At 40.5% G+C, this 22,179-nt stretch overlaps 1 protein-coding gene across 7 annotated transcripts in view; it reads right to left on the bottom strand.

Moving 5' to 3' along the window:
• The window catches only part of UNC5D (unc-5 netrin receptor D), a 183,396-nt gene extending 164,658 nt beyond the window's left edge, over positions 1-18,738 (bottom strand). For 3 of the 7 annotated variants that reach the window (XR_011136455.1, XM_068920603.1, XM_068920610.1), the window contains exon 1: positions 3,912-4,239. Coding sequence is in view for 3 of the 7 variants with exons in the window: in XM_068920603.1 (XP_068776704.1) it covers positions 3,912-3,999 (88 nt within the window). In the remaining 4 variants the exon portion in view is untranslated. Of the gene's footprint in view, positions 1-3,911; positions 4,351-18,630 lie in introns of those variants that run through there. The other 4 variants (XM_068920606.1, XM_068920609.1, XM_068920604.1 and 1 more) reach the window with 3 other exon arrangements.
• Between the last annotated feature and the right edge of the window lie 3,441 nt (positions 18,739-22,179).

Here is a 22,179-nt window from a genome sequence, read left to right as displayed (position 1 = left end):
GCCAGAAATCCAAAGTGCACTCTCTGTGCGAAACTGTAATATACTTAAGTATTATTAGAGTGCAAACTGAAAGAATCACTTTAGGATTAGTGTTCTATAACAGACAAAATTAGAGTATATTCATGTCCAAAGTCAGTCTTATACTCAGTAGAAACGTTCAGACCTTCCCACTCGCACTTTCTTTGAATTATTTCACAAACTATGTTACCATTACAAAGATGGTAACAGAGGAACAAAAATTTCAGGTCTACAAAAACTAGATAATGACTAAAAAAAAAAAAACAAAAAAAACCCCACCATACATAGATGCTCTATCTGTCCCAAAATCTGTGCATCTGTGCACCCAGTTTTGAAACACTGAGTCTGCAAGTGTTTTCTGAGGCTTTAGATAAGTTAATTGTCCTCTTTCTAAATCTTAATTTCTCCATCTATGAAAACAAAAGCAATGCCATACCACAAGCAAACCAAGCTTGTATCATTCTTAAGATTTGAGAGGAATGATAACCTATTAAGCAAACTCACCGGAAAGTTTATTTTCTGAGCAATTATTAAGTTAAATAATATAAACATTAACTGAGAAACACACGTAAGGCACCAACATACCGCATGGTGAGCAGACAGATAATTCAAAACAAAGCACATGGCTTGTTCTTTTAATGAATGCCTTGTCCTAGCAAAATAAAAACACACATCTGAATGGAGTGACTTAAATAAAATTACAGAAGAGAACCATAAGTATAATTCATGTCTTTCCTTAGCTTTTATTTACTCCTGTATCACTTGTTAAAAATATTTCAAGTCTACGCCTAGCCAGTATGTTGATGACATATATACTTTAAGATCAAATAAATCAATATGCTGACACTGTGTGTATTCAAATAGGTTTGGCAAGTCAGAAATATTTTTCCTTCAATTTCAAATAGTAAACTGTTGAATGCTTTTACAAATAATCCAACAGCTTTACTCTCAGCAGGGTATCAGGAACAGAGAAATAGATTTTGAGACAATCTAACAAAACAATAGAAATAATATACTCCCTTTCCAATGTAAAACATCAGGACACCTAAAAAACCCACTCCATTAACTCAGTGTACACACAGAAACAGAGCTGGCCACAGCAGATCAGCAGTACTCCTCAAAACATCAGTGATAGCTCTTACACAGCTCTAAGGTATTGCCAGTGAAATACTTTGCAAATAGGGATAGAACTCAGATACACAAATGAACCAATTTATAATGAAATAAATAGAGGCTCAACTAATTTGTGCAAGGGCAGCGCTAAACGCAAGGCAAAAGGTACCACTAGGACTCAAATAACTTGCATATCCATCCTATCTTCACCACAAGATTTATTCCTGTATCAATAGAATTAGCTACTTTTATCTTTTTAAAATCCAGTGTTATTTCTTCAAGAGCTCTGTTGTCCAGGAACTAATCTGTCTTCCTGGTTCCTAGAAACACAATAACGCTTTAAATATGCGGTTTTCTGCACTGTATATTTTCAGTGTTTTTTTTTATGTTAACAAACAAAGAAACAAACAAAAATTTTCAGACTGAAAGAAGATATTCTCTTGAACAGCTTGTTGTTCACAGACCCATCTGTATTCCATTAGGTGGCTTAGCGGAGCATTTTATCATAATAAAATCAGTAGCAATACACAGTGGCTACCACACAGTACTGTAAATGCATAGGTACTATCGGAACAGGAAAAGGAAAATCCCTACATGATGCTTATTTAGAACAAAATATACTCACATCTAGAAGTATCACACAACATATAGCTGTATGCTTTAATATCAGGACACAGAATATTACTAATATTCATATTTAATAGACATCTTTATTAAGACACATGCAACTCAAAATTATAGTTTCTATACATAAGATGATAAATATTAGTGACTTTCTTATTTTCAAATTATTATGCCTATGCAATGTTTACTGTAAGACAGAAATCCAAAACTATATCCATATATTCATTCCAATTGATTTAAAATGTAACGTGAAGGTTATTCACAATCCTTTCATTTTTCTTTAAATTCTACTCAGAATAGAAACCTGGAGTACAGCTGCTTTCAGAGGTAGCTCTTAGACAACTTCATAAACCATAATCTTATAGCTCAATGGGTTGGCAACTGAGGTTAACTGCTTCAACTAAAGCTACAAGTAAACAAAATGCAGTATCACAACTAAGAGACTACAGCCATGCAACTGAGTCTAAAAATATGCTGTTATTCCTCATAATAATGCCCCAAAACAACTCTACTCCTGTCAAGAACCCGGAACGACCTGTATGGTAAATTTTAATTAAGTCATTGAAACATGTTACTTAACAGCAACAGAAGAGTTGCCCTGCTGCACATGAATTTCATGGTGTGAAATTTCTAATGTTCATAGGGCCTGATCTTATTTAACACAATGCAAGAACTGTCATAGAGTTCAAATGTGTAAGACAAAGGCAGTAAATACCTTGCACTACTGATTTAAATGCACACACTTCTTTGCAGTCACTGATATATTTTGATGGAAGAAGTAGTAAAAAACATATATTACATATGGAATACATGTAATATTACATATATTGGATTTCACTCTGTTCTCATTTAGTTCACTTCTTCATGAAGCATAATTATTTTTTCAAAGGACCGATGAATTCCTACACAAAGACTAAAACCAATAAAGTACAAAGGAAAAAAAAACTGGCAGCACAGACATAACAGGCATGCAAAGAGAGACCTTCACAGAGGGGCTAGTGCTGAGGTAGCAGACGCTAAGGGGAATCTTTCAGAATCTACAAAGCCTGACTGAGAAATTACTATGATCTGGAAAAATAAACCATTCTTAATGAGCATACCATTCTAGATTACAAACACAGAATTCAGGAGTTATCAACAGCAGATACCATCCTCCAAAAAGGATAATACAATACTGTACTGCCCCTCCTGCCCCCTACTTCCCAGACACGCTCTTAATACTTTGAGAAGTCCAGGTACATCAGCCAAGGTGTGAGGGATGCCAGGCGATGAGCAGTTGTTGACATCCTTTGGCTATTTTCTCCGAAGGTATTATTTCACTTAAGTGATTTAGCAGGAAAAAGTTCAACATAAAATATATGGCTCTAAGCATTCACCTACATGCATATAGAAAAAACACATGAATGCACGTACGTATGCATATCCACCTCAGATGCTTGTGCTGTTTGAGTTAGTTAGAATCTCACTGCCAGAAGAGGTCACTTAAACTCCCAAATCCCATCATTTTGGGGCAACTCAACTAATAATGAAGATTATTATGGGTATTTCTTAAAGACGCTATCTAAAGGATTCGTGTTCATGCTGGATTCCCAAGGATGCTTCTGCTCTTAACAGCCTAGAGCTCTCCCCGCCTATTAGGCTAGCAGCCTTGTGGTGAATTGTCTCGGCTCTAAGGATTCGAGCTCCTGGCAGAGCCACAGTTCCCACTGCAATGCTCCCTCTGTGCTTGTCCTTTCCATCGCCTTATCCCAAATTAACTCCTAGACACGATATCCTGCAGCAAAGCATGTTTTCCACCGACTCCCATCCCTTCTCCCCATGGCTGGTTTTTTTCCAGCTGCGTTCTCAGATATCCCTTCTTTTAACGTACTCACGCAGAGCCCAAGCAGGCAGGCCGATAGGGAAGGTAGGACAGACCCTCCCGACCCCTCATCTCGGGCACCTGAGGGAAGGGTTTTCCTCCCCAGAGGCGCGGAGGGCGCGCGGGCACCCGGCGGCCGTTAGCTCGCGGAGCAACCTGTGGGATCGCTCCGAGCCCACGGCTCCCGCTGCAAACTTGCAGGCAGCGCGCGGCCAACAGGCGGGCTCCGCGGCTCCCTTGCGCTCGGAGGGCGCGCGCCTGGGGCAGTCCGGGAGGACGGCGGGCGCCCGCTTACCTCGGAGGGCAGCTGTCCAGCTGCAGAGCCCCAGCAGCAACAGCAGCCGCCGCCTCTGGCGCAGGGGGCAGCTTCTCCCTTCGCCCATGCTGTCCCCACAGCTCCCGGTCTTCCCCCTCCGGCCGGGGGAAGGAGAAGGGGATGTAAATCTCCTTTCGGTTGCTCCGGCTGCAGCCCAAACCGGGAAATTCTCCTCCTTTCTCCCCTCCCTCCCCCCCCCCCCCCAAAATACGGGGAGGTGCTCGCCGCGGCGAGGGCGGGCAGGGCAGCTGCGCGGCGCTCCGGCCCGCCGCCGCCCGCCGACTAGCGAGCTGCTGCGCGCGCCCGCATCCCTAATGAGCCGCCCCTCCCCCGCAGCCAATTAGGGCGGCGCGGGGCGGGCTCTGCCGCCGGGGCGGGGGGCAGGTGCGCAGCTCTCCCGCGCCTGCTGCCCGCGCGCGGCCGTCCCTCGCCCCTGCCGCCTGCGGGGCGGACACCGCCGAGAGCCGCCTCCCAGTGCTGCTCGCACGGTTGTGGGGGTGGGGTTTTTTGTTTTTTGTCTTTTTGGTTTTTTTTTTTAATAAAAAATCTGCTAGGTACGAAAACAGTCACCCTACCTTGTCTTGCGTGAGCAAGAAGAAAACACAGTGAATAATCTTCTACTAAAAGGGCCACGTTTTACCGAGAGAGCATACTGTGGCTGTCAGCACTTGCTGGAGCAAAGTTCAGAGCACAAATCAGTGCACGTGAAGCCAGAATCGGGCCATGCAGTCGCGAAAGAGGGAGCGTAACTCCCCCTTGACTGCGTTCACCACGGTCCTTGGATTTCTGGAGAGTTATTCTACCTTACCCTGGTAAATTCAGACCCTGGGGCCCTAACCTTAAATAACAGTAGTGCTGTTAAGAGGAGCAGGTGAAAATACAGCAGCTGCCCCCCACACCCAAAACAAACACGTTTTATGCTATCTTTATTAATATTGTATGGCTCTGTGATCAAAAATTCTTTTTCTTGCCAGGAGTGTCACTGTTTCACTCTCCCTTCCCCCCCTCCAATCTACTTATAAATAAACATTTGTATTTTATATTGGGATAAGGAAGCATGACACACATGTAAGCAATGACCGCTGCAAAGCCAAAATCACCACAAGTATGTCCAGGTGCAATTGCTACTGTTCTATTTTAGATAGATTTGATCAGTAAGAAATCAGAAGGCAAAGGAATCAGCTGAAGAAGAGCATGACTTGGTTATCTTTGCTAGAGGGGTAATTTTCAGTTGTAAAGAACAGTGAGTGTTACTCCTCCTCAAAATCCTTCCTTATATTTGGCAAATGGATAAGATTTCAGAAATTAATGTAGTTTTCTTTACTGTAATGATAGGGGGCAGAGAGGGAGAGGAGAGGGGGGAAAAAGCCACAATGGTTTGAAATTAACCACAAAGTTTCTTCTAGAAGTTTTTTTTTTTTTTTTTAAGTTATTTAACAGTTTTGCTTTTAAATTCTTAAAAAAGAATCCTTCTGAACCCTTAGTCTTTACTAAGCGTTATTATTTGGGGACAGATGCACTTTCACCTTTCATATACAGTAAAGAGGGTGAGACTGCTTTCAGCTCAACATCACATTTGCTCTAAACTACAGAGTCAGGCATTGCTTCTTTAACAATAAAAAAAGCAATGCCTATGCATGGGAAAGACATTGGTCACAGGAAAGTAAAAAGAAAAAAACTGCAAGTAAATCTATTTTGTCTGGTATGTCAGTGCTTCTACAGAATCCAGCAATTGCAGAAATGGAGCAAAAAGGTCTGATTTCATAGAAAGAGATAAAAATAAGATTTGGTATTAACGAAGCACTCGTGAGCTTTCTACATCACTACAGTTAAGCATGAATGGATCATGTTTATATCATTGCCTTTATAAGAGCATTATCTTTGTTAAAGTTGAGCATAGTATATCCCTAGACAACATATTCCAATGTTGCATCAGTGTTTGTTCAAAAACTAACTATTGTATTTGTTCTCCACCTCCCATTCTTTTGAAAATGAACTCCATTTTATAGTTAGATGAAAAGACCATAAGAGAATTCAGGGTTTTATTCCCATTTATGCTTTACACTTCAATCACCTACTAAGTTCATTCTACCCCAGTCGCACAAATTCTAAAGCAAGCACCTATTTTGCAAGTTTAAGGGGGATCAACTGTTACTTATAAGATGTTTTGAAATCCTCCAGGTATAAGTTCTGGAAAAATGCAAAGGATTAGTTACAAATACTTAAAAACAAGGCTTGTCAATTGGTCCCCCTCCAGGCTGACTTTGTATCATTTTCAGATGGAAACAAATAATTAAAAGCAAGAGGAATTTGTAAATAGAATTTTAAGAGGAAAAAATAACAACTGAAAATATCACATTAGAACATCTCTGATTCCCTTTCCATCACGTGTTTGCCAGACCTTCAGCTTGCAATGAAGAGCAGAGCTGCAAAGGCAGAGAGCAAGTATATGAAAAATACATTTTCTTCAACAGCCTTTGAGGTCACCTCCACATCTGATGGGTTCCAAAAAACACTGAGCAATAAAACTGGGAAACTATACAGGAACATTTTTTACAGAGAAATCATACAGGAATGTTTTTATATGTCATATAGAGCATCTAGAGTACTCCCTTCAGAGTCTTAGGGTGCAAACATTATACTCCTGTCTTCTAATATACACATACAGCCATTTTTGCTGCAAGCAAATGATCTATTCTTGCCTATGCTACTGAGTCAATGTTTGGTGCTTTGGATAAACATGCTAAGTTCTCAGTTTATAATACAATTACAGCGAGGAAGAAGAGAGTACAAGTAGAAAAAAGGGCAAGAGTTGGTAACTTCAATCAATGCACTTGGAAATGCAGAATATTCTGCTTATTTGTAAGGAACAAATCTCGAGGTGGAGGATATGCAGCAATTTGAGCTGCTGAAATGCAACTTCAGATTAACTTAGGCAGTCTTGAAACACTGGTGTGATCAGGCACGTACAGAAGCTTACAGAAACAAAGCTCTGAGTATGCTATCTACAACAGTCCAATGTATGACACTACTAACAATGGAGTTGCTACAGCCTGCTCTGCTGCGTGGAGTTTTAACGACAGTTACAGGGAAAGTAAGAGGAAACCTAGAGAAAGCTTACTCACACCTAGCAGAATGTGAGCAAGAATGGAAGAGAAGTCAGGAATTCAGCCAAGAAGGATTGATGGCATTACTGTAAGAAAAAGGAGAGAAATTAATATAGAAGAAACTGAAGATGTTAGAAGGCAGAAATTTGTTCATCACTAGCACTTCAAGGGTTAAACTTTACAATAAACAATATCTGTTTTCTGGCATGGCATCCATATTTCCCATCTGGGATGCTTTTCCTAGAAACTGAAAGTTTGAAATTTGATGCAGCTGCTGACAAAGAGAAACTACAACAAAGGAGAAAAAACCCAACAAAACCAAAGCAACTTTAAGTATCTTGATCACAGTAACAGTATATATCCAGACAGTAGAAAAGTGCCTACGGGAGGGACTGCCAGAATCTGTAACCAAGGGTCTTGACTAATTCTCAGCTCTGCCACCAGCTCACTCACCAGATACCTCTGAACATGTTTTCCCCCCACTCCCCAAATCTCTGCATCTTAGGTTGCATCTCATTGTCACTGAGCTGGCTGCTAAAGAGATTTCTACAACCTGCAACTACATTAACTTATTAAACAGACAGCACTTTACAAATATGAAGCAAGTTTTTCTAGATAGAATATGTCAATACTCTAATATTTTCAACAAGCCACAGAGCTACATCATGAAGAAAATAAATCTCCTTCACCCTAGAAGCTCAGCAGAATGTTCCAGCTGAGTTTGCAAAGGTGCTTCCAATCCCCATTTCTTCAAGTGCAACACAGTTTGCAGCCAGGTGACTACATTGTTTTTTTTTTATTTGAAATATGATCCTGAAGGACCCCACAGTGATTTGCAATAAAACAGAAATCACATCACCTGTATGTCAGACAATATGCTGGGGGAGGGCCATTGCTGATATGCTCCCAGGAGCAGGCAAAAAGAAAGCTGCTTCATTTCCCACTCTTGCAACTAAACATACATGAGATGGCACTAGAACCTGATACTATGTACCTAGCTACGCATAATACATGTAATGATAAAAGGAGAATAAGTGCATCTAAGTCATGTTCTCTGTGATGCATGTCAGTGAGACACATAGCAGTTGGCTGTAATGCAAATATTCACATTTGTACAATAGGTAAATAACTCAGGAGCAGGCAAGAACATCGAACTGTAGCAACAAATATGTAATCAAATTACTTGAAGCACTTTGAAGGGCTCAGGTGTAGTGACACAGAAGCCAATAAAAAACTACTTGTTCTTAGCATACTTCAGACAAATGTCTTTCCCCTTCTTTCACTCACAAGAGAACGCTAAACAAAATGGAATCTGAAAAATGCTCCAACCCACCTGGAAGAGCTGTAGCTGTGACAGCACCTGGTTTGATTCAGCAATATTTACAAGCTCAGCTCACAATCTGATTATTCCAATTGCTTTGCAAGCAGAGATATGTAGATATAGCCCTTGCCCTCAAAGGGCATTCATTCAATTGGTCCATTTATGGCATCAAACCAAAGAAATGGCCACCTGTTTATCACAGCACAAGGAAAAGGAAGGAAAAAAAAAGTAGCAGTAGTGGTCTGGGCTCAAATGACTAATTACAATTCCTCTCCACATAACAAAGGAAGAAGTGGATTAAATTCCCCCTGTGGTAGCTCCTAACACTTCCTATATACCAAAAGACTGCATTCTTCAGGTGTGGAAACCCCAGTGTGCACGCATATGCCAGGAAAGAGAAACATATTGGTTTTTTCTCTCCACTGCATACCTAACAGAAAATATAAACAATATATTCATTGTTGATGTCGGTTTAAATTAATTGCTGAAGCCCCTAAAGGGCACGGACTGCCTTAATACCTGTTCCCAGCCCAAGGCTGCAGAGAATGAATGAGATAGGAACTCTTAAATATTAATACTATCTGCCACAGTTAGATTCAAGATAATTACTTGGCCACAGCAATTAGGGCTTGATTCTGAAAATATTCAACACATTTGGACACTGGAGCCTGTATTTGTACTGCCCAAATCTAGGAGGAGTCATTGCTGCAGCATACATACGTGACTAGATCATGGCTGAGGACTGGATTCAGCCAGACACTTTTCCAGTCACGGAGCAGATCTTTACCACAGTCCTATATATGGACTGAGGTACACGAGGGGAGAGCAGTGGATGTTGTCTACCTGGACTTCAGCAAGGCTTTTGACACTGTCTCCCATCACATCCTCCTAGGTAAGCTCAGGAAGTGTGGGCTAGATGAGTGGACGGTGAGGTGGATTGAGAACTGGCTGGATGGCCGAGCTCAGAGGGTTGTGGTGAATGGCGCAGAGTCAAGTTGGAGGCCTGTGGCTAGTGGTGTCCCCCAGGGGTCAGTCCTGGGTCCACTCTTGTTCAATATATTCATCAATGACCTGGAGGAAGGGACAGAGTGCACCCTCAGCAAGTTTGCTGATGATACTAAACTGGGGGGAGAGGCTGACACACCAGAAGACTGTGCTGCCGTTCAGAGGGACCTGGACAGGCTGGAGAGCTGGGCGGAGAGGAACCTCACGAAGTTCAACAAAGGCAAGTGCAAGGTCCCGCACCTAGGCAGAAATAATCCCATGCACCAGTACAGGCTGGGGGTTGACCTACTGGAAAGTAGCTCTGCAGAGAAGGACCTGGGAGTGCTGGTAGACAACAAGTTAAACATGAGCCAGCAGTGTGGCCTTGTGGCCAAGAAGGCCAATGGTCTCCTGGGGTGCATTAGGCAGAGCGTTGCCAGCAGGTCAAGGAAGGTGATCCTGCCCCTCTACTCAGCCCTGGGGAGGCCTCACCTGGACTACTGTGTCCAGGTGACATGGCACTACTGGAGAGAGTCCAGTGGAGGGCTACCAAGATGATTAGAGGGCTGGAGCACCTCTCCTAGGAAGAAAGACTGCAAGAGCTGGGCCTGTTCAGCCTGGAGAAGAGAAGATTGAGAGGTGACCTCATCAACGTGTACAAGTATCTGAAGGGGGAGTGTCAAGAGGATGAGGCCAGCCTCTTCTCCGTGGTGCCCAGCAACAGGACAAGAGGCAACGGGCACAAACTGAACCACAGGAAGTTCTACCTAAACCTGAGAAAAAACTTCTTCACTGTGAGGGTGACAGAGCATTGGAACAGATTGCCCAAGGAGGTGGTGGAGTCTCCTTCCCTGGAGACATTCAAAACCCGTCTGGATGTGATCCTGGGCGATATGCTCTAGAGGTCCCCGCTTGAGCAGGGAGGTTGGACTAGATGATCTCCAGAGGTCCCTTCCAACCTAAACGATTCTGTGATTCCGTGACTGTCTTATACAGTGATCCCAGAGGACGCAAAAGTTAGGCTCAAAAGAAACTAGCCAAATTCATGGGCAATAAGCAAATCAGTGAATAATAACATCAATATATTGTATAGGGGACCTCCAACTCAGGAAGAACCTATACATCAATAGCTGAACGATGAGAGCATGAGAAGTATGCTTAGGGAAAATACAACATCTACTCCTATCAGGGACAAGTTATAGAACAGATGAACCATTAGGGGTCAGAGCAGCAAAGCCATTCTTGTGCATCAGACCATACAGAGATTGCAGATGAGTGTAGCATTCACATTACCAAAATTCAGCCTGATCTTTTTCCTTTGCTCTGAAATGATCACCTATAGCTGTCTGTCTGCAGTTCTATAGAGCTCTCCCAACACAATATGGAGCTGGATTGTTAGTGAAAGTGCTTTGGATCAGCTGACAGTTAAAGAAAGAAATTCCCCTTCCCCCCCCCCCCTTTTTTTTTTTTTTAAAGGATGCTTTCAGTATTAAGCCAACAATAAACAAGCCCTCTTACTGCTTGCATTTGAAAAACAGCCAGATACTAGTTCTGTCCAGCTATTTCTCCATCTCTCTGTAATGAGATCTGCCTCAAAAGCACTGCCTAAGCACGGAATACCCATCACGTAACATCCCACTATTTTCACTGTGCAGGCCATGCAGGCAGATCTCTGCCAGTGGCAACCTCATGGTGGCTGGGATATTGTGAGCAAGGAGAGAGCAGCTGCAAGATGAGAGCCTGACACTTCATTTACAATGTAGAAATACTGAAAATAAACTATATCAGGTAAAAAGTTTTATCATGTTTCTCTCCTGCTGTGCAACATCCCTCACTCCTCTGTGAGGAGGGATCAGGGTTTCAAGATAGCGCTTCCTTTAGAATTGGGTCTGTATCTTTATATGAATTTCAAAAGTCATGTAAAAAATGGGACCCAATCCCCCAAGTGCTACAGAAGTCCTTAGTAGCAACATACAGTACTACATCCAACCACACTGTATTTAGAAACAATCACAACAGACTGAGTTGTTACATCATCTGCTATAGTAGTATTAAAATATGGCAATTAATCAGCCAGTCACAGATGTGACTATAAGCCTTTTGCCAAGAAACTTTCTTTCTTATTTCCATTTTACAGCCTCCTTATTTTAGGAATTAGAGTCCACAGGTTAAAACCTGGTCATCTATGTATTTTGAGTCCCAACTTTGTAATTTTTGTGCTCTATTGTTCATGCTGGATTTGCAACACTGTGCATGAGGACATCTACAGGCTGAATCATTTACTGTATATATACACATATCTGAATATCTTATTTTGATTCCCTGTCAGAAAGCTCATATCTGCTTTTCTAAAGCTTAGTAAGACTTGTCTGAGAGCATCTCAGGACTTCTGCATTATTCTTCCCTGTTAACTCATTGCTTGTGATGTAAACCCCCTTATTCCAAAGAAACTTCAGCATCCTTAGTGAAAGAAAAAAAAAACACCACACTTTTAAAGAAGTATCATGGGCTTTTTTTTTTTTTTTTTATAAAAGATTCCACCCCACTTGTCTGTGAAGTCACTATTTGGGCTATCATAAGGCATCATTTTTTGTTGAATCAATTTAAAAATAGCATAAATTTTATCTAAGATGAAACAATACTACTATTCACATTTTCCTATGTTTTTACTCATTCCGCAATCAAAAAGCATCATTGAGCAAACTTAATCTGATAGTAAGTGAAATGCCGAAGTGGCTGACTTTGCCTCCAAAAACTGGATTAACCTGCCAAGGGGGTGATGAATATTTGAAATTCACCAATAGATTTTTAATATCATAAGACTCAAGCATTTACAAAGTGTCATAATCTTAATACCTAATTCACTCCTTGATTCGTAATTTGGAGAAATCAGCTGTACTTGAAATTTTACCTACATAATTTCCCTCAATCGGGCAAAGACGACTTCCTACTGCAGCATTAATTATTATTTTATTTCCATGCCCTTTTAGATTTCTCTACAGACATTAATACTCAGCTCCCATCTACAATCACTTGTCACACATCCAGGCATTTTTGTTGTGGCTGCTGCTGGATTAGAGGAAAAGGGCAGCTATTCAACATGCTCAAACCTCTGTACCAAGAGCTCAGACTGCAAATGGAAAGAGTCTATCACCGGTACTTCCCACCCTTTAAAGTCACTCGCCAAGTATCTATTCCAGATTTACCATCTTTGCTCAGATAGTCTTGTCTGAACTTTTACTTGGACTAGGAGGTGCATGTCAAAAAACAGACGAGGCAAGTATGAGGTGTGCGTGAATTAGCGTGCTTTGGGAGCAAACAAAGAATATCAAATACAGCAGGACATTAGACAAGCAATTCAGTAGCTTCGCTATTTGTAATTTGTGGTTAAGAAAAAAGAAAAAAGGTTATACATTCAAGCAGTGAGGGTGAGGGACTTTACCTTAAAGCTTCTTTAAAGCATTGTATACATTGCTGTACCGAGTATAGTGCTGTTCAGAGCTGGCAGTAATGCCACTGTCTGAGCAGGAGCACAGTTAGAGGGCAAGGGACAAGAAATACCAGACAAGTCTGTTTCTGTTCTGCCTGCACAGAAAAGTGAGTGACATGTCTAGCTATTTCAGTCTCAGTCAGAGGTATTGTTGTTCTCAGAAGGCTAAGGCTATTACTGAGTAAGTTCAGATGCCTCTCATCTATCTAGTGGGCAGTTATTGCCACCTTTTTTCATTCAAACTTACATAGCACTGAAAAGTAGAATCCACTAACAGCTTCCTTTGACAATTAACCAGCAAAGGCTGAGAAACATTCAGCAACTAGGCAAGAAATGCAGATGGATAGAATCACGGGTCATAACACAATGGAAACATATAAAGGAATTTTACTTGAAGAGTTATAGAAAAAAGAAAGCTCAGAAAATTCTTATATGGAACCTGGCAAAGAAACAGTATCAGCTAACTACAAGATAGGAGGCTAATGCTCTGAACTAGGGTTAATGAGACAATTGGAGTTTTAGTCTGGATGTTGCCGCACGCTTCCTGTGAAGCCTGAAGTGCTTGGGGAAAGAGGCTGAAGCAGGCACCAGCCATTTAAATTGCAAACATGTTTGGCTTGATTAGGGACACTTCACCCTGCTTTGATTTGCTCAATGTATTGGACTAATCGCACATTCAGTTCCTGTCTCCCCTTTTTGCTAACCAGTGCAGTGAAGCCTCACAATGAGCTATGAGAAATGGGAGATTATTTTCATCCTAATGAAGTATAATTTTGACAGGACTGGAAATATGCAAGTGTCATGTTATTAAGTTACCTAACTGTGCCTTTGAAATGGCCATAATGACGACTTCTCAGTAACAAGAGGAAAAGGGGGGAAGGGAACTCTTTGCTATATTATTTTCATCTTAATATCCAGCACAAAAGCAGAGGGCATCCACCTAGCAATGACAGCTCTGAATCATTCATAATTAGTGACAAATCATGAAATTGAACGGTTTGATCATCTCAGGTGCGAATGAAGGACAACAAGCAGTTGAATAGTCCCTTAAACGTTAAAAAAATTATTTCAGCTACAAGGCAAAAGAAGAATAGAGGTATATTTTGATGCAAGTATCCATTAACATGCATCAGTCAAGTATCACACAGCTAGAAAAGTCTTCCTTCTCCCCATTGGTGATTAAAGGCAAAGAACCCAATTTTTGTCAGCTCCCACCAAACACATGTAATGTGCTTGCTGATGTCTTGCCACTCCAAGTATTGCACTGTTAGGAGGGGACTGCACTTGTTTCTGCTGCTAAGCACGTGACCCTGGGCTACATTTTGCAGGCTGCAGAAAGGCAGGCTTGTCCGCCTGTGCACCAGTCTGGGGACTACGCAAGAACGTACAAAACCTGATCATCATTCATAGACAGAGGTGACCGTAGCAGAGAAACGATTGCCCTGTGGCATGTTCTGCCATAGAGCTAACCACAATCTACCATGATACATAATTCTTGCCATATAGAGAGACAGAAAATCAAGTTATTCAAATGCGTACACCACTTGTCCAGAAGGGTGGCAGATACTGGTCATCACTCACTTCTCCAATTGCTTGAAGATTTTGTACTAAGGAGACTCAAAAACTTCAAATGTGCTGATTGAAAAAAGAATCAAGTCTATCTCTCAGACAGCTGTAACATGAAGAGCACAAAGGATCTGCATTATTCCACCACAAGATGTACAAGAGTTCTATGGCAGGCATGAGATGCTGTTGGAACACTGACAGAAGACTTTAAGGAACTTAATTACAGCTGAACAAATGATGCAATTGTGGAAGGAAGGAGGGAGGGAGGGAGAAAAGCTGTACAAGTATTGCAACCAATTCCCTGAACTATAGCTTCTCCCATTAAAAAAAAAGCATACCCTCTGTTTATAGATACACACTGTGCAGTCACTTATTTCTATAGTTCAATTTCAGTGCATTCTCATATGTTCATACTTTTTCCATCAGTCTTTAAATGCACAGCAGAACAAGAAACTCTGCAATAAAAGAAGTTCACTTTCAATCATTTATACTAACGGTGAAGTTTGACACTGACCAGTTGAATGCAAGCAAGTCTTGACCCTCCCCCCGCCTCTGTCCCAGCTTCTCACACCCCCTAAAAGCTATGCCAGTAGCCAATACAAGTATTGTAACAGCCATGTTAGGCAGTAGATGGGGAAACGGGCCTAGATAAAATAAGATCATTAAGAATGGTGTTTTCAAGTTGGATTAATTCCTTGATGTGGTTCACACTATACCAAACACAAGCACAGTGCCAGGAGTGGTGCATGGCTGGGAATGAGAGGTCTTGGCTGTATAATCCTACTTAAGCAATGCTGCTGCTGAATATACAACTTCAGTTTAAAGACTGCCAGCAACAGTCCACTTCAAACCCAACTATAAATGTCATTGCTCTCACCTTGCAGGCTGATCTAGCTTCCTCTCTTTTCCACACAGGAAATCTATCTCTCTATCAATGCATCTCTCTATCAATGGTGTAGAAAGGATAAGAAAACACTTTACTGCAGTGCCTTGCAGACAAGTAATGCACTAATGCCATCTATTGTAATGAAGAGTAAGTTGATTTACTATAAGGGTACATGCAGCTAAAATTCAAAACTTGTACAACAGTGATTTTCCATCCACCTTTTCCAATTTGTGACGCCCTAAAAATGTTTCCTTGAGCTGCAGACCCCTGTACAGGAAGTTTAAACCTATAATAAGTTCATTTTCCATAGGTTTTTTTTTTTTTTTTTTTTAAACAGACACTCCTAAGAAACAGTCCATGGAGCCAGATGTGTCTGATAGAGAATTTTAGATCTGGCATACAAGATTTACTATACTTTGTTAAACCTTTAAGTTCCTCTGCACTAAAATGTTTTATTCAAGTAGCTCTACAGGTTTTGCTCCTATTAAGTTTTACAGGGGTTTATTCCTGTAAATTTAATTTATTGCTGTAAATTTTTCTTGTTTATTATTGATATCCAGTAAGTGTATACTGCCCTATCATGCACATAATATTCATGCCCTGGTAGCGGTGACAGTAAATTCTGCAGCATTTTTCTAAGTTTTGCAACTCTAGGCAGATGAGTCTCTCTAGATTTGCACCCTGTTTAGGTTCTCAGAGACATAACTGTTACAAAATTGTTTAAAAAACCCAACAACAAAGGAACAATATTAACTTTGTATTTTTCATGTGTTAGGAGGCTGTTAAAAAAAATTATGATGGTAACAGCCCCTCTTAAAGTCTTAAGGTAGACATAAACATCTTTTTCTCCCTACTCCGCAACATCTTCAGCATACCATTTGATCAGAAAATCTCTCAGAAATTGAGATAACATCCTCAATCAGTTTAAGAGAAGTGTTCTGTATATGTACAGAAAAAAAGAAAATTACATCAATTGTTTTAGTGGGCTGCAGCAATAGCGTTCAGATATTTTCAACTGAATCCAATATTTCTCATCTCCGGTGTACAATGCTATCAATACTGTTAAGAATGACAGCACTCTGATGCTAAAGCTAGCAAACCTATCACATGACTTCACAGTCTAATTTGTCTTAGGTCCACTTCAGCTCAATTGCCCAAATCTAGTAAAGTGAGGATGAATCCCACTGTATATCCCATAGCAGCCAGCAGCGTTTGGAGGCTGCTTACTGAAATGAACTTTCTGTTGTTTTCAGTAGGTGTGGACAAGTGGAGAACATTAAGTTATTATGCAATGCAAGTATAAAAAATACAATGTTTAATGAGCATTTTACAGCATCAGAGAACCAACCTATAGGTAGGAACTGAGACCAGTCTGCTCAGCATTTGGATAATCCCTTTACCATCAAAAAAAACATTGCTTTCTTTTTAAATGAATTAACCTATTCCACCTGTCAAAAACAAGCCACATAAATGTTTTTCTGAAATTTGACATACACATTACAGGGAAAAACAATAAAAGGAGTTGGTTGCATAGAAATAAGTAACTTATTCTGAAAGCGTTACCAAAATCTAGTGCCCACCCCCACCAGCCAAAAGTCAGGAATACTGCAGTGCCACTTAGCAAACTGAAACACAGATGGGGCCTCAGGTGTGCTAAGAGCAGTTCTTACATTTAATACATGCACAGATGCTCCCAAGCAATAGCGAGGACCAGCAGAATCTGCTCCTGTGGTGGCCAGACCTAAGGGACTATTCACCAGAAAGCAGGCTACATCAACAATTCACTGACAAGAACTCCGAGCAACATAAAACATTGCCTCAACCAAGTGAGAGCCTCAGCTGACATAAACAGGATAAACAGGATCTTTCCTGAGGAGCATCCAGTTGAGGTGGAACCAAAGATATGCCAAACGAACACAATGAAGTGCTTTGGAGAGATAGCCAAGGTAGTTCAGTATATGGTGCAGCACCCTGCTTTGACTAACATATTGCTTCTTCAAACTACATTGCGGTGCTATGTAGTAGGTACACCCTCAAATCCTTTTGCACCATCTGCCTCCGAATGTTAGTGTTTCTCTGAAAGACTGTTTATGGAAGAGGGTTGAGCAATTCTAGCTCCACACAGCAGAGGGAAGCAGTAAGCACTGTAATGTGGACTAGCCACTCCACTGTCATGTACTAAAGACTAATTATGTTCTCAAACAAAATACAATGAACTCTGTCATAAGTAATCACACAAGAGACCATGAAGTCAGTAGCTCAGTGAATGTGGCCTTCTATGAAAGATGAAGTAGAATTTTCTCTGGTTATAGGGAAAACTTACTGAGCTCTGGGGGGAAAAAAAAAAAAAAAAAACAAGCAGCAAAGTGGAATGCAGGCTTTTCGTGTACTGATGTTTTACTGGGAAACTTAACCAAAAGAGAACAACTTCCTCTAATCTTAAGGGTTTCTTAAGGATTTATGACCATATTCGCTTTAGTAACGAAAATGCATTCCCATAGTCAAATGTTGGCAGACAGACAAAGGAGGAAGTATTTTGCTTACAATATAGCTGTGGTGTTTAAAGCACACACTTTATGTTTTATTTGGGTCCAATTCACCTCTGCACAAGAGCTAAGCATTACATAAAATGCATCTTCAGTAGGATTTGGACCCTTTTCTTTTTCCCCATAGTTCAGGCATTTGTCCTTAAAAAAATTTGAAGGAAGTGATTGCATTTAATCACATGCAATTCCACTTTCACTTTTACAGCAGGCAGCTGAGTCTAGAACAGCGTTCTTTTAAGAAGCAGATTACAACTCCCAAACAGGTCACAACAATTATATGACACTGAAAACTGCATTGCAACCGTGGGGGAAGAGGGACACCTCCAGCTCCCATAGCATTTTTAAGAATACTTCAAGGTCAAGTATTCTCTCAAGACAGAGAGAAGTTAATGAAGGAAGGATATGCATTTTTGGTTTGCTATGAAAGTATGGCCAGCCTGAAAGAGCTGAGAATAAAGATGGAGAAGACAGGACACTAGTTCTGGCTGCAGAAAATGACTAACCTGAATAAAGACTTCTGGGCAGCTCAATTCACTCCTCTGGATTACGCCTTCCCTCTCATTTTTGAGGCTATATTAAGTATTTAAAGCACGATGCATTTCAATCAGGCACCATCTCACTTCACTGAATTTCTACAAAGCAAAGCTCCATCTAGGTATGACTGTTACATAACAAGTACAGAGAATGGTATAATTGGATTATATCAATTCACATATGATTTTTCATTGCAAATAAAAAGGGACAAAATAAAAAAGAGTTTGTACTAAAGTACAGAATTTTGAAAAATATAGCACTTACTATGAGTTTTTCCCTTTGTCAATGTCCAGCCAGGGTACTTCATGCTTTCTTTTTGAGTCTTCATGTCTCCTCACACAAGTAGCTCAAGTAGTCAACTCCTTGATCATGCTGTATTTGTGAGGAAGAGACAAATTTCATATGAGGAAAAACAAATTAAATTGCTTTAAACACAGAATTTGTGTTTCCCCAACACTTGCGATAAAGTAGTACTAAATAATCGCTGTCTTCAAGACAGAGCTAACGGTTAAAGGATGGCAATTATTGGTTATTTTAAGGGTAGTTGTAATGAACTAAGATAAAAAGACACGTTACACTTATAAGCCAGATACTATATTTTTAACTGTGAAAGTGATTCTGTAGACTAATAGTACTAGGAAATTACTCTTTGATTAGAAGCAAAGCTGTGACTGACAACAGAGTTCTTATAGTAACAAAAAAAGTCTGCAGTGCTCAAGTATATAGTATTATCCGTGCTCTAGGGATCAGAGCAAAGATGTTTTCAAATCAGAAGTCTGTATTTCACAGCCAGTTACATGCACACACACAGCTTTGTAGAGAAATACACAAAATCATTTCTCTCAGTGTTGTGTAAGTAAAATCTGCCCTGCAAGTTACACGAATACAAAAAAAAGCTTTTTTTAAATGGCAATCAAATTATTCTGCATTACATCATATCCTCAGAGCAGAACATCTCATCAGACATTTGTAACATGACCTCCCGCAATGGAACGAAAACGATAAATTTACTGATAAAAAATATACTCTTTTTTTTCCTGATTTCAAAGTCAATAGGTACAGAATATAAAACAAATACTTTCATTTAGCTTTTTAAAGCTACCAAATATATACGAAGGAGTAAAACAATGCAAGAAAAACATAAGAGATTAAGAAAAATAATTTTTTTTTCTTAAGAAGTCTTTAACAGGGAATTCAATAATTCAGAAATATTAACTTTAGTCTTGCTGAGTAAAGGTAATTTTCTTTTAAAAATAATTTTCCCTTAAGGCAGCTGGTTTGCGTTTCCTTTTTATCCATTGTCATCTCTTGTTACGTAGAGCATCACATAGCTAGCCTTAATTGTGTTGTGGAGTTAACAAAATCTCATTTCAGAAGGTGCTTAGTACTTGAAAACTTCTAGCATGTTGACTTGCTTAAAGGTAGATGCCTGCTTTGATGTGTTGCTGTGTCAGAGTTGCACTTTCATAGATGGAAGACTTCCAGATGTCAAAGTAAGAAATGGCTGCACCAGATTAGCAACTTGGAAAATGAGGTTAAACATCAAGTCCTACATAAGCGCACTGACTTCTAGAGCTTCTCTGGCTCCTTGCTCATTATCAAGGCAAAGCAGAGTTTGGATCTACTGCTAGAGCCATCTTTCCAATAGGGTATTTCTTGCCTAAAGGTGGGGGGTGGGGGGAAAGACATTCAACAGATTGTGCTTATTTGAATGCTGTTGGGGAAAGATTTGCCAGGGGATGGGAGCAGGGAAACAAGGCACTTAAGGCACTCACCTACAATAGAAGAGATTGAAACTCATTGTCCTGACTTTCTGGTTTTTTGGTTCCATGTCCTGACAACTGGACTGTAGAGTCTGTAAATTCCAGACTCTTCCATTCAGGCTCATTTATCTTCATATAACTAACAGTGCAGTTAACCAGAGAATAAGAGAGACACTGGCCATATGCCCTAATACCTGATTAACGCTTACATTGTAGGAAACTTCACTGCACTGAATCAGGAAAAGTGGAGACCTGACTGCAGGTCTTCACAGTTTAGCTGACTGTCCAGATCACACTGCTCTGAATTCTCTCTGCAGGAAAAATCTGAGCAATTAAAGCTTTTTCAAGAATATTGCACTGCCACAAAACACTGTGGTCATGATGAACAAATCTATTCTAAAGGGGAATTTTTATTCAAAAATATTCTCTTCTTTCTTCAGCCGTTAAAATCACCATAACCTCCGTTAAGTTCTGCAACTACCAGTAAAACATGGCTTCCTAATGATCTTTGACAGAGGGGGTGAGGGAGAACAGGCTGCTGTTAATTTGAAATTGAATTGGTGAGTAAGAATAGCGACTGCTGAGAGTTCTTGAGGTGGCAGATGGGAAGAGGTGAGGCTCTGCATACTGCAGATTCTTTGATTAGCCAGACTTTTGCTACAGATAAGGCATGACTCACTATTCTGCCCTGCTTTCTCTAGTAGCAAGCATTAGGTAGCGCAAAAGATGAGAAACCTTTCCCTGACTGTGGGTTGGTATTGATTTGTGAATTCTGATAGGTGAACTTTAAAGAAGCTGGAGGTTCAACTCTGCATGGAGCACAGAAGAGCATGTTCAGAGAGCTGCCAGAAGATTCTCATCTACCTGAATGCTCAATGCATTCAAACCATAAACCTGGTGGTAAGACATCGAAGAACCAGCTTCAAATTATAAGTGCCCTTGGGTAGCATGCACTGTATATAGCAGATAAAATATGCTTACCCCCCAAAATAATTGCCTTTCAGAGCCAGACAACAGTAGTCTTTCATAAATTCTGAATTTCAAAGCTGTGAAATTGAGTCGAAGATACTCCTTGTATTCTCTAAATCAGCCCAGCACCGTAAGACTGCTGCTTATAACATTACTCTTTCTTTTGTGATAGCATACAGAGGTCAGAACCAAATCCCCTACTATGTAGCCCAAACACAGAAGATACTGTTCCCCCACTAAGAAATAGCCATAGATTTGGGGGGAACTCCAGTAATCTTGTATCCCATGTCACAAGACCTGAGGTTCCCATCCACAGATTCCTGAGACTAATGCCTGAAAAGCAAGGTATAACCCCTGCTATTTCAGTTTTAGTACATTTGGGGACCCATCAGAAAAGAGTCTCTGGTTACTGTATGCCTTCAGAGAGAGCTTACCTTAGAACTTTCAAATGCATTAACTCCAGTGAACAGATGATTAATATATCAGCAAAATAGTTCTCTACCTTCTCTCTCATACCAAATGAAAGACATTTATTACCTCATCCTTTTCCAGCCTGATGTTACAGAGATACCAGACTAGAGAATCTAACCTCAGCTGTTCCATATTGTCGTTTTAATTAAAGCCATATCCTGTAAAATGCTATATGCTGCTGAAGCCCTGATAAGATTCTATTATCAGAAAAGACCAAATTTGTGATGCTATCTGGGCCAGCCCATGATTATCTGCAAGAACAAAGGAATGTTTTTAAAGCAAATTCCATTAGATCACTGAGAGGATAGAATGAAATATCATGCTCCAGTGAAACCCCTCATCTCCCTGGGGTCACACCTGCAGCATGCAGTTGCTGCTCTGCACTGAAGGCTAGGGAAGAGAGAAAAAGGGGTGGTGGGAGGAGAGGAGGAGTGGCTGACTCCTGTTGTGGTACGGAAGTTTTGCTTCTTTCCCGCAATTTCTTATCAGGAAAAATACCAACTATAACATAAATTAATTCCTGGGAGATTAAGATAGTTTCTTGGGCACATTTTCACATATTTCATTAAAAAGCAGAGTGACTAGATATGCTTTTCTAAATATAGCCATT

Source organism: Struthio camelus, chromosome 27, assembly GCF_040807025.1.
Source record: "Struthio camelus isolate bStrCam1 chromosome 27, bStrCam1.hap1, whole genome shotgun sequence".
Lineage (NCBI taxonomy): Eukaryota > Metazoa > Chordata > Aves > Struthioniformes > Struthionidae > Struthio > Struthio camelus.
This window is presented reverse-complemented; position numbering and strand designations above follow the sequence as displayed.